General features: G+C 34.9%; 1 protein-coding gene across 7 annotated transcripts in view; it reads right to left on the reverse strand.

The window, feature by feature from the left end:
• RALGPS2 (Ral GEF with PH domain and SH3 binding motif 2) overlaps positions 1–12,525 on the reverse strand; it is a 153,269-nt gene that overhangs the window by 29,284 nt on the left and 111,460 nt on the right. For all 7 annotated transcript variants that reach the window (XM_027613996.2, XM_027613997.2, XM_027613998.2 and 4 more), the window contains 3 exons: positions 7,100–7,237; positions 5,786–5,876; positions 1,330–1,397 (listed from right to left, as the gene is read on the reverse strand). In XM_027613996.2, the coding sequence (XP_027469797.1) occupies positions 1,330–1,397; positions 5,786–5,876; positions 7,100–7,237 (297 nt within the window). The remainder of the gene's footprint in view (positions 1–1,329; positions 1,398–5,785; positions 5,877–7,099; positions 7,238–12,525) is intronic.

Here is a 12,525-nt window from a genome sequence, read left to right on the forward strand (position 1 = left end):
AGATTTTATTTATTCATTTGAGAGAGAGAACGTGTACACAAGCAGGGGGAGTGGCAGAGGGAGAGGGAGAAGCAGACTCCCCACTGAGAGGGAGCCCAACATGGGGCTCAATCCCAGGACCCTGGGATCATGACCTGAGCTGAAGGTAGACGCTTAACCAACTGAGCCACCCAGGCGCCCTAGTGCTCATTTAATTTTACACATTGCTTCTCTCTCTTAGTTTCAGCTTCTTCTTGGAGAAAGAGCATATAGGGCAAGTCAAGCATTCAAATTGAAATTTCAATCTATATTGACACTGTTCAGACTTACGGGAGTTAAAAAAAACCGGAACTTGGAAAGTACACAGATTTGCAAAACAGCACTTTAACAATGAAAACAAAAGCAAATTTAAGAGATTCAGACTGCCATGTTTTCCACTGCTTATAGTACTCTCCCCCTAGATACCATCATGGCTCGTCCCCCTGCTTCCTCCACATCTTATTGGATGGGACTCCAAATACTTATAGGGTATGTAATATTATGAAGCTTAGTGTCAAAGTCTGCTTTTGAAATTTAAAAAAAGGTACTTATTAATAATTTCTTAAATAATGAACAATTCTCTCCAATTTTATGTTTTTAATTATGTGTGGTATGCATATATTACCCCCATTATAATGCAACAGGTAAATTATGGGACTGTGACTATTTTTTATTATTTTCAGTACTTAGCCCAGTATTAGAGAGAAATTTCTAAAATGTTACTAAAACTGATTTCTATATTCTAATCAGTAAAATTTTCCACTCAGACCACAGAAATTTTAATGTAATCAATCTTCATCGACCAGAACAGTGTATTCTTTTTTTTTTTTTTTTTAAAGATTTTATTTATTTGAGAGAGAGAGAGAGAGAGATCACAAGCAGGGGTGGGGGTGGGGGGTAGAAGGAGAAGCAATTCGCCACTAAGCAGGGAGCCCAATGTGGGACTCGATCCCAAGACCCGGGGAACATGACCTGAGCCGAAGGCAGACGTTTAACCGACAGCCACCCAGGTGCCCCAGGACAGTGTATTCTTAATAAAACAAAGAACAGATATTCATAAACACTTATCTATATTTTGTTTGTTGTATCTATTTTCCTTAATTAGTTTGTACATTACTACACACTCCAAGTAACAACTTCTTAATTAAAAAACAAATAAAAAAACCCAGAGAAGTGATATATTTTAATACCAAAAATAAATTTTTACATGCATTATAAAATGTGCTAAGTATTTATTTACTTTGGAGCATATTCTTTCTTTTTAGGTTATCTGATCTATTATTCAGTAGTCAGAAAAAACTATGCACTGACCTACTAAATCTTCTCTTGAAGCAGCAGAGCGTGGTGTGCTTGTCCCTGGTTCTATCTTTAACGAAAGCCTGAATTTTAAAAAGAAACAAAACACATAAAATGATTAATATTTGACAATATTAAAATTATGTATTTCCTCAGGAAAAAATTAAGCATTTTAATAAAATAATCTCAGTTATATATTTTTTTTAAAGAACAATCTTTAATAATAGTAAATCTCATCTCTTTCATACAAAGCATATCTTACAGTTATTTTAGGAAATTTCAGGGAGGGAAAAAATATTAAAAAGTTATATTTAAAAATGGAAAAATCTCCCTAAACGACCCTCATGTTGTCAAATGGTTCAACACATTTAAAGATATTTGATGGAGGACTAAAAAGTGATTTAACTTGAGGTTATATTGATACCTGACAAATTCAGGAATTTTCATGTACATTACTAAATATATTACACAAATTAGTTCTAAAATCTTTACTGGATGCACAAATGGCTTCTGTAGCACTGAAAATTTCCAAAACATCCCCCAAAACAACAAATTCAACTTCTTAAAAGATCTTCAGTAATAAAAAAGTTGTTTGCAAAATTCCTGGTAAATCCCTGTCCTAAGTCAAAGTTTATTAACTGGTACTTAAGTTCCATTTAGGATAATAGATCCAGTTTTGAGTTCCACAGCAAAGAGAGATTATGACTCCTATCAGTGGAAACTATTTCAGGAAATATGATAGTAAAGCAGTTGTAGAAAATACTTTGGTATAGTCCACAAAGCTTATTATTACTAAGTATTTGTCTAAATATTAGTACTTTTTAAGAAAGCATTCTACCGACTGGAGTTTTTTAATGAAATTGCACAATACAAGTGATAGTCATCATGATAAATCTATTATAGGTTCTCAACTTATTTCCTTGATAACCTCATAGGGGATTATATATAATTATATTCCAATTATTTGGCAGTATAAAATGCAGTACTGAACAGATAATATGATGAACTAGAACTCTCTCCTCTTTTTCTTTCTACAGAGCAGTTTACTTTAGTTCTTTGGGCTACAGACCATACTGAATTCATTCATTTGATAAAGAGTTACTGAACACCTGTTTTGTGCTGGGCACTGTGCTGTTTGTACTGGAGTAGAACAGAGACTAAGGCAGACATGGTATCTCTGCCCTTCTGAAGCTTATAGTTTAGTATGTGGAGGACACAGAAGTAAACAAAATAACTACAATTTCCTAATGCAGAACTGCAATAGAAAGGAACAGAAAGGAAGCTCTGGGTGAATCACACCGCTGTCAGTGGTATAAAAAGCAGAAGCATCTTAAAGCACAGCAGTGAAGTCAGAGGTCGGTTGCCTATGTCATCAGAAACACCATTCAGTAACAGTGATGCTGGTTCACTGAGAAAAAGAGATTATGTTCAGTATTAAAATGAAGGAACTGTGAAAGATTCTCATCCTGATTAAAAAACACACATTCATTTGTAGTGTTTATACTGGTTGCCTATATAGATGAAGCCGCCAAAAAAACAGAGACCTCGGGATAAACAAAAGGTGTCATTTTTATTTAAATCTCTCTTATCATAAAAATGATTTTTATCTTAATTTTATCTTAAAATGATGATTCTCAGCACACTGAATTAATAGGTTCATGCAACACAACTACATCTTTAAAAAACTGTCTTCTTCAGTCTCCCATCTGATGTCCCAACACCACCAAATGACTTATGTTCCCCCAAGCAAAAACACTGCTTCCCACCCTAATCCTTTGATCATTCCATCCCCTGGAACACTTTTCCTCACCCTCTATGTGGACACATCTCCTTGACTCACCTGTTAAGATTAATAAGCCTCAGGTGACACTGTCTCCTGAAGCCATTCATGTTTCTTTTTTCCTCATTTTTCCCACTTAAAGCTGAGTTAGGTCTCCCCCCAGATCTACATTCCTACAGCATCCTGGGCATATCTCATATATCATAGTAATGTTTGAACTGCTTTGTCATCATCTGTTTTGTGGCTGTGTTTTGTATGAGACTGAGCTTCTTAAGGGCAAGAACAAGATTTTGTTTTTGTAATCTTGGCACCTAGCACAATAACTCACCTATGGCAAAAGCTTAGTAAGTATTTGTTAAAAAGAATATAATGGGAAGGCTATTCTGGTTCTAGCTACTCATGAAAACAAAAATCAGTACAACAGCATTAGCTTTCCTGAAAAAATGAAGGTATCTTACATCGGTTTACAGACAGTTAAAATGACTTAATGGCTTAACTGGCTACTATATCCTTTTAGCAAAGCAAAAATTAGCTCAAACACTTTTACTTTCACCACAGTCAATAAAAATTTACCATCCTCTATAACTGTGCAACAATTTCTTAGGCTTCACTTCTACTGAATAGTTTAACTTCTTTTAAATCCAACAAGTTTGAGCCAGATATAGAAATTTTTAACAACTACTCAATATTTTAAATTTTAAGATAATCTTCTGTATCTCACTGGACAAAACATGAGAGTTTTGTGCTATGTCAGTGATTAGAGCTTAGATGGAAGAAATAGTGGTAAATGTAAGATACAGACCATCAAACTCAAGAAGCTCATAACCTAGGGCAACAACAAATTTATGAAAAAACTGCAGCCTTAAAAAGCTCATACATTTTCAAATGAACTATGTAACAACCTTTTATAAAATAAAAACTGATATAGAAGTATAAAGTGGCAATATTATGGTGTGGGGAAAAAGATGGCAATCAAGGTGTTTTTATTTTTAAAAAAGATTTTTATTTAGGGGTGCCTGGGTGGCTCAGTTGGTTGAGCGACTGCCTTTAGCTCAGGTCATGATCCTGGAGTCCTGGGATCGAGTCCCACATCGGGCTCCCTGCTCAGCAGGGAGTCTGCTTCTCCCTCTGACCCTCCCCCCTCTCATGCTCTATCTCATTCTCTCTCTCAAATAAATAAATAAAATCTTTTAAGATTTTTATTTATCTATTAGAAAGAGAGAGAGAGTGCACACAAGCAGAGGTCCAATAAAGTTGTTTTTAAACATTAATAAAATTTTAGATACATTTAATATATATTATCTAGAGCTTCAATCTTTGAAGAAAAGTTATTTCTAGTTATTTTCCAGAATTTCTAGCCTTTCATTGGTACTAACTTTATTCTTCAAAAACTGTTGAAACTTAAATAGAACAAGAAAGTTGATGATCATTAGCATACAAGAAAATTTTTATATACTGTATTAATAATGAAAAATAACCTAGTCTCTCACTTTAAGTCTTTTTTAAAGCTTTTTAAAATTTTTTTAAGATTTTATTTATTTATTAAAAAAAAGATTTTATTTATTTATTTGACAGAGAGAGAGAGCACAAGCAGGGGGAGCAGCAGCAGAGGGAAGAGGGAGAAGCAGGCTCCCCGCTGAGCAGAGAGCCCGACATGGGGCTCGATCCCAGGACACTGGGATCATGACCAGAGCCAAAGGCAGATGCTCAACCAACTGAGCCACCCAGGCGCCCCTCACTTTGAAAAGTTCTTAAAGTTAAGTATGTGTATGTTCCTTTTACTAGAAAAAAAAATTTGTGAAAGACACAAAGTTAAATTTGAAAGCCTGGGAATAACTGGCATAATAAAGCTAAGCAAAAATTTTTTTATTGGAAATTAACAAATGAAGTCACAAGCATCAGAAGCCTCTAGAGAAATAAGCTCTTTATCCTCCCATTTTTTGAAAACAAAAACAAAAACAAAAACAAAAAAAACCAAAAAACCCCAAAAAAACCCCTGCAGTTAAGATATACAGTATACCATTGAAAATAAAAAGGGTTAAAACTTAAAAATCCTTCCCACCTTGGGCAGAATTGTGGATGTTAAGGAGAGACGGAAATGGGCAGCTGTATTTTAAAAGTGATTTAAATTTTTTTTTTTAATTTAAAGTGATTTCTAAAATCTTTAATAAAGGACTTTCTCTATTATAATAGAGAAAAGGGTAAGTGTGGTGCTGGACATGTCTCTACCCTAGAGGTAAGAAGGTTCAATATTCTCTCAATCCACAAAAACAATTAAAAACAAATTCAAAGATGTGTCAAAATTACCATTACAAAAGGAGTAATTTCCTATTCGTAGACAGTTTAATTTTTCAATTATAAATTTCCATAAAGATTCAATGTTTGAATATAAAGAAAGAAAGACATTTATACTAGAACTATCTAACATCAGCTCTCAACAACTTAAGAAAAGTGAAATATTTTTAAACAAAGAACATATGAGGTATTTGTATACTGTTTCAATCATATCAAGTGATTAAAAAGAAATACATAAAAAAATAAAAAGAAATACATACAAATACTTTAACCACTGTAAATGTATACCTGGATTAGGCATTTGCATGATATGATGTAAAATTCAGATGTTTAAACACATGGGGACAAAAGGGTAGAAGACAGGACAGTTAAACCACTTTTGAAGATCCAACCTACTTGTAATTATCATCTTCCACAAACTTCTGTAGTTCTTCTATATACTGAACGGAGTTCAGATATTTTTGGACATGAGGCAACATGGGGATATCTAGGCAAAACGTGATAAATAATTATTTGACACAGTGTATCTTTAACCAGAATTTTAAAAGTTAATCTGAGAAAAATATACTTAAAGAAAAATTAAGGTTGCATGGCACCAAAATTTAAATTAACTCTAGAAGGACACTATTGAGGTAGATTTTATTTAATGTAAAACTGATGGTAATTTAAAAAATTACAGTTGCATGTTGTTTGTATAGATAAAAAAAAAAACCACCAAACACACTCTGGTTTCTCTTCAGATCATATATTAAAAAACAAACAAACAAACAAACAGCTCCATTTACAAAATCCCACATATCTGATAAACATCCTCTCCCCGCTCCCCCCACTTTTAGGAAGTTTTTAAGTTTTTCTTAAAAGTATACACGCACATAAAATAGCTTTAAGACAAATCTATTTTTTAAAATATTTTATTTATTTATTTGACCCAGAGAGAGAGAGACAGCGAGAGAGGGAACACAAGCAGGGGCAGAGGGAGAGGGAGAAGCAGGCTTCCCACTGAGCAGGGAGCCCGATGCGGGGCTCGATCCCAGGACCCTAGGATCATGACCTGAGCCGAAGGCAGATGCTTAACGATGAGCCACCCAGGCGCCCCAAAACAAATCTATTTTAAATAAACTGGATAATGTAAACTCACTGTTTCAAAGTATATACCAATAAGGGTATCTTTATTCCCTTTCAAACTGAAAGTGTTCAAACATTATAAAACATTAAAAAAAAAAAAAAAACAACCCTTTGCTCATCATCTGGGCTTGTGTAAGCGCTTTCTACATATGTGTTTCCATAAAATACCCCTTGAACAAAAAATTGGTTATTTATTCAATAATGAACTGAAGAAAGCTAGTCAATTGTTATAAGGATCACAGGTCTTAGCTCCTTCCCTAACTGAATAATATAAGAACCATTTACATAACAGATCAGGGATATCAAGTGAGATGGAAGATAACAGAAAATAATTTTATAAATTATGCTAGCAAAGTGGCTACAAAAAGAGCAAAAGATAAAACTTAAAATTTTAAATATGACATACTTTAATTCCTTAAAAGCAAGATCTCAAACAGGAGGCTAAATATTAAACAATCATATTTTCCTTTGTATTAGGATGATGTTCCCTGCTGTGTGAAAAATGGCCATCTTTCAGGTAAATTCAGGTAAATGAATCAACAGAATCACAGCATAATGGTGTAGTATTACTCCCCAGAAACGTACCATATTCACAGGACTGCTGTAAATCAGAAATTATTCGAAGGATGTTATTCATCAAATTTGATCTTTGTTCATTTTCTAGAATGCTGCCAGTTGATGGGTATGCTGAATCAATGTATGTTAAATCTGACAAATAGATACCTGAAACAAAATGAGATAAATGAGTGTTTTCTTACTTGTAGTTTGAAAGAGTATGATAAAATGAAGAAGAAAAAAAGCTAATTTATAGCTATATTTTAATATATGCTGTATTTAGGATTTATTGTTATTTGATATACCATAGCCTTGTTAAATCATAATCACTGAGGCCTAGAATTCCGTGGATCTGAGGTCAGACATGTAAATAATGTTTCTGTAAATGTTCTCTTATGATGCCATTTTGTTTTTATTTATATTTTAAAGTTTATTTATTTATGATCTCTACACCCAACGTGGGGGCTTGAACTCACAACCCCGAGATCAAGAGTCACGTGCTCTACCGACTGATCCAGCCAGGCACCCCCTGATTAGCTTTAGGACAGTTCACATGGCATTAGTGTTTGTATATTGTCTTGTTTTGAAGATTGACAGGTGGATTTCTGAAACCGTGTATGTGACTACAAATTGAAGTTAACTATTCCCCCCACCTCGACCCCACTGCCCCATTTCTCTGTACCAACAAAAATAACATAGCCTCCAAAATAACTTGGTACTACCAGTTCTAGATACGCAAAGGCCACACATGTGAAGTGTATAAGACAACTACAGTTAAAGAGAAAAATATACTTTCCTACTTTTTATCTCATTACCCCACATTCATGAACTCTCAAAAAAAAAAAAACAAAAACAAATCCACAACTGATGTACCACATACACTGCCTTCCACAAAAGCCCTATGTTTTTTTTTTTCCTCATGCCATTTCTTTCATCTTGACTGTTTCTGAGACTCATCTGTCCATCTCAATTATATTTTATATCCAGGTCAGTGTCAACCGTTCTTTAGTTTTCTCATAGATCCCAAGAGAGGAATTTAGAAACTGTCTAGTCTAACCCCCTCTTTTTATAGATGAAGAATCTGAGGTCCACAGATGTTAAAGGACTGTTTAATGCCATGTGAACTGTTAGTAACAGAGCTGGAGCTCAGAGCATACACCTGTACCCTCGTTTCTCTACTACATGCTGTTATAAATTCATACAGTATCTATAATACCATTCACTTGGTGATTTTTATGACTTTATAATGTTTAAACTCTTGTATTTATATCTTACCTGTTCATGACTATAAACTCATTTAAGGTAGTTGCTCTATTTTGCACTCTAAGAAAATGAAAATCTTGTGCAGTGTTTTGACAATAGGTGCTTAAAACAACCTAAAAATCCTTTTACTCATCTTACTCATTCCTTTTCCATTCAGGAAATCTTAACGGTATTCTCTAAGCCATCTATCATAAATACTTCCTTTTCTTTAGAGACTCTCAACTTCTTTTTTTTTAATGACTTCAAATGAACCTTTAGCTTAGCTGCTTTTCCTTCAATCTCAGAGTAGGAAGAATTTTTTCTCCTCTCCAAATACACACTGTGACTTTAAATGTAATCCCAACAGCCTCCTTTAGAACCCCTGCTGTTACCCCCATAGGTCACTCACCCGCCAGGGGCTCCCCTCCTGGAGACAGTGCAAACATTTACACCTCTCCCGAAGAAAAAAATCAAGGTAACCCTCTGTTCAAATCTGATTCCTCCTCCAGAGAGGACCCCTGCCCCTATCTCTATAACACCTTGATACTGTATGGTGACTAACATAATAAAATAAAATAAAATAAAAATCACCCAAACACCTTGCAAGAGAAACGAGTCCACTTAACTTATTTTATCCTTCCTCTCTTTTTGATGAGATATGACACATATAAAAGTTTACATGTATCAGGAAAAATTATGATAGACTCTGAAACAGGCAAAAAAAATTACCAGGTGTCCCATCTTCTGGACTTTTTGAGTTATATGACAACTCAGTTTTTGAAAACTAGTAATAATACAAATTCCTGTCCATAAAAATGCCAATGCCTTATGTCCAGTAAAATGTAATAATGCTCTATGGATGCTGACCAGTGTTGCAACTCTGTGTAAATTCATTTTAGCATTCTTTAGTGCCTATCTGGTATGTGTGGTACTTTCAATTCTCTCCTGAAACGGTTGCAGTATCTTCCTGATTCCTTTATAAATTTAATGATTTAAATAAAACCGTGACAGGTATTCATTTTGTATTTGTGTAAGAATCATGATTTTACCATTTAAAAAAGTATATTCTAACCCATGTAATATTGGCTGTTATCAAACAATATAATAAATACTGGTGAATGACCAGGTAAGTTAAGAAGTACATCACTAGTACTGTTTGTTCCCTGTATCATCTCCCTGCCTCCCGTCCAGAGGTAACTAACCATTATTTCAAAACTTAAGATTATTCCTTTTTTTTCCAAAGACATATGTATAATATATTTACTTTTGCTTATTTTTGAGCTTTAAAAAAATCACATTTTATACATGTGTGATTAAATTCAATGATAACATCAGTAAACACAGGTACACAATCAGTAATTTATAGGTGTTCTGTTAAATTTTATAAAATATGGCCTTCTGTGATTGCTGTGTCTCACCATTTTGTTTCCAGGAGTTATTTGTATTATTAAATCAGCTGTAATTCCTTAGACTGAGAATAACTTAACATGTAACTGCATCACAATTTACTTAAGCATTTGATAGACTTTTAAGTTACTTCTTCCCTCCCTCCATGTTGCTATTGACATTCTTACAAATTATCTCCTGGGATACATATAAAAGAATTTCCCTAGGAGATTATATATATATATATATATATATATATACACACATATATATATATGGCATTTATATGGTATATTAATGTTCAACTTTACATTGTTTTTTAAAGCTTTATCAATTCACACTGCCACTGATAGCATGTAAGTTTCTACTGATCCACACTTGTGCTACACTTGATATTATCAGTCTTCTTGACTTTTGCCAATCTTGAGGGTATAAAATAATATCTCATTGTGTTTTAAGTTTCATTTTCTTGATTGGTAATGAGGTTATACATTTATATTTCTATGAAATGTCTTTTATCCATTTTTTCCTCTGAGTTGTCTCTTTCTTATTGATTTCTAAGTTCTTAATATATTGCAGAAACCCAGCCACTTGGCAGTTAAATTTTATCTACTTTTCAACCCACTATATAGTTTGAAGTTTGGGGCGCCTGGGTGGCTCAGTTGGTTGAGCGCCTGCCTTCAGCTCAGTTCATGATCTCAGGGTCCTGAGATCGAGTCCCACATTGGGCTCCTGCTCAGCAGAGAGTCTGCTTCTGCTTATCCCTCTCCCTCGGCCCTTCCCCCTGCTTGTGCACTCTCTCAAGTAGATGAATAAAATCTTTTTAAAAAAATTATAGTCTGAAATCTGCATCTTGCTGCTGAAACTTATTCTAGCAAAAGTATGAAGGACCTGTTCATTAAATCTTTGTTTATTTTTTAAAGATTTTATTTATTTATTCAACAGAGAGAGAGAATGAGCAGTGAGAGTAGCAGAGAGAGAGGGAAAAGCAGACTTTCCACTGAGCAGAGAGCCCAATGCGGGGCTCTATCCCAGGACCCTGGGATCATGACCTGAGCCGAAGGCAGGTGCTTAACTGACTGAGCCACCCAGGCACCCCTGGTCCCAATGTCTTAATGACTGAGCCACCCAGGCGTCCCATTATTAAATCTTTAAACATCTCTCTCGGTCTCCTGCTGCTTACTAGTGTCTCGGCAGTATTTTTTTATCATTCTCTTTGTTCCTTGGGGCTTTACCAGCTCTATTGGCTTGAACCTTCCTACCTTCCCACACCCCCTCCATTCTCCTTTTTCCTCATGTTCCCTAGAACTTGGTGTTCTCCATGATTCTGTCATTAATCTCACTTTGCATGTACTTCTTCTGGATTATCTTATTTCTGTAGCCTCAACCATCACCTAATTGCCGATGACTTTCCGAGTCTCTCTTTAGAACTGAAATCTTAACTTTAATTTTCAATTTAACATGCCAAACTAAGCACTAGTCTCGAAACACCTTATATCCCAACTTCCTGACTTGGTTAGTGATATTACTAATGTTAAAATTAGAAAGTTCAAAACCACTCAAGTAAAAAAGCTTAGGAGAAACCTACTATCTCATATTTCCCCCCAGATTAAGCTATCAGTGAATACAAGAGGATCAAGTAATACTAAATGATCAAGTAATGTATTACATAACATATACCAGAGGCTAAAAGCTGGCATTCCATCTGTCCCAATGTTTTTTTTAAAGATTTTATTTATTCATTTGACACAGAGCGAGCGAGAGAGCGAGACAGAGAAGCATAAGCAAGGGGAACAGCAGGCAGAAGGAGAAGCAGGCTTCCCGCCGAGCAGGGAGCCTGATGTGGGGCTCCATCCCAGAACCCTGGGATCATGACCTGAGCCGAAGGTAGCCGCTTAACGGACTGAGCCACCCAGGCACCCCTGTCCCAATGTTTTTAAAACCAGGAAATATCATAGGAAATATCTAAGTGACTTCTCTTCCTAAAAAATGGGGAGATCTGGCAACAATGAGGTACAGCTGAGAAGGGTGCAGATCCCACTGTATTAACCTTAAGGATGCCAGTTTGTCCTCTCATTTTCCTTTGTTATCTTACTTCAGGTTTATTTCACTTACTTACATTACCGCCCTCATTCTTGTGAGCATTTGTCATTGTAGACCCTTGAGTTTGCAACCCCTGGTATACATATATATATCACAGAATTTAAAGAAACGATTCTGTGAAAGAGGCAGAAACTGGGCTGACTTTAAATAATGTCGATCAACAAAGGGATTCTAACAAATGTTAGAATCTAGCAGAAAGAAAAAATAGCTCAAGCTAAGGCAACAAGGAGGGGAAAGCACAAGGTATATAAAGAAATTAGAAGCTCCCCAAATTTTACCTAGAAGCAGCAATCAGTAATTATAGAATCCAAGGAGAGACAGTGGCATAATGCTTTGGAATTAGATTCAAACCCTAGTTCTACTACTTAGTAGCGAAGTATCAAATCAGTTAAGATGCCCCAACTTTTGTTTCATTAGCTATTGAGTTACTTAATCAACATTTCTGGGTTTAATGAAATATAATAGCACAGTTAGTACTGAACAGTTACTAATTCTCTCTCTAGACTTTTCTAAATCCACATAGCCAGTGGGGAGTCAGAACTCTTTTTCAGGCCAGGGTTATGTTTGCTTTTAAATCTCAAAACATCAACTACTAAGAATAACCTTATTCAGACAAGAGGGGTCATGTTTTTAGAATAGGAGGAAGTGACATTATATAACATCAGAATTTTTTCAAGTATTACATTTCTGAATTTTATATATAGATTTCCATTTATTTTTAGTAA

This window comes from Zalophus californianus, chromosome 10 (genome assembly GCF_009762305.2).
Source record: "Zalophus californianus isolate mZalCal1 chromosome 10, mZalCal1.pri.v2, whole genome shotgun sequence".
NCBI lineage: Eukaryota > Metazoa > Chordata > Mammalia > Carnivora > Otariidae > Zalophus > Zalophus californianus.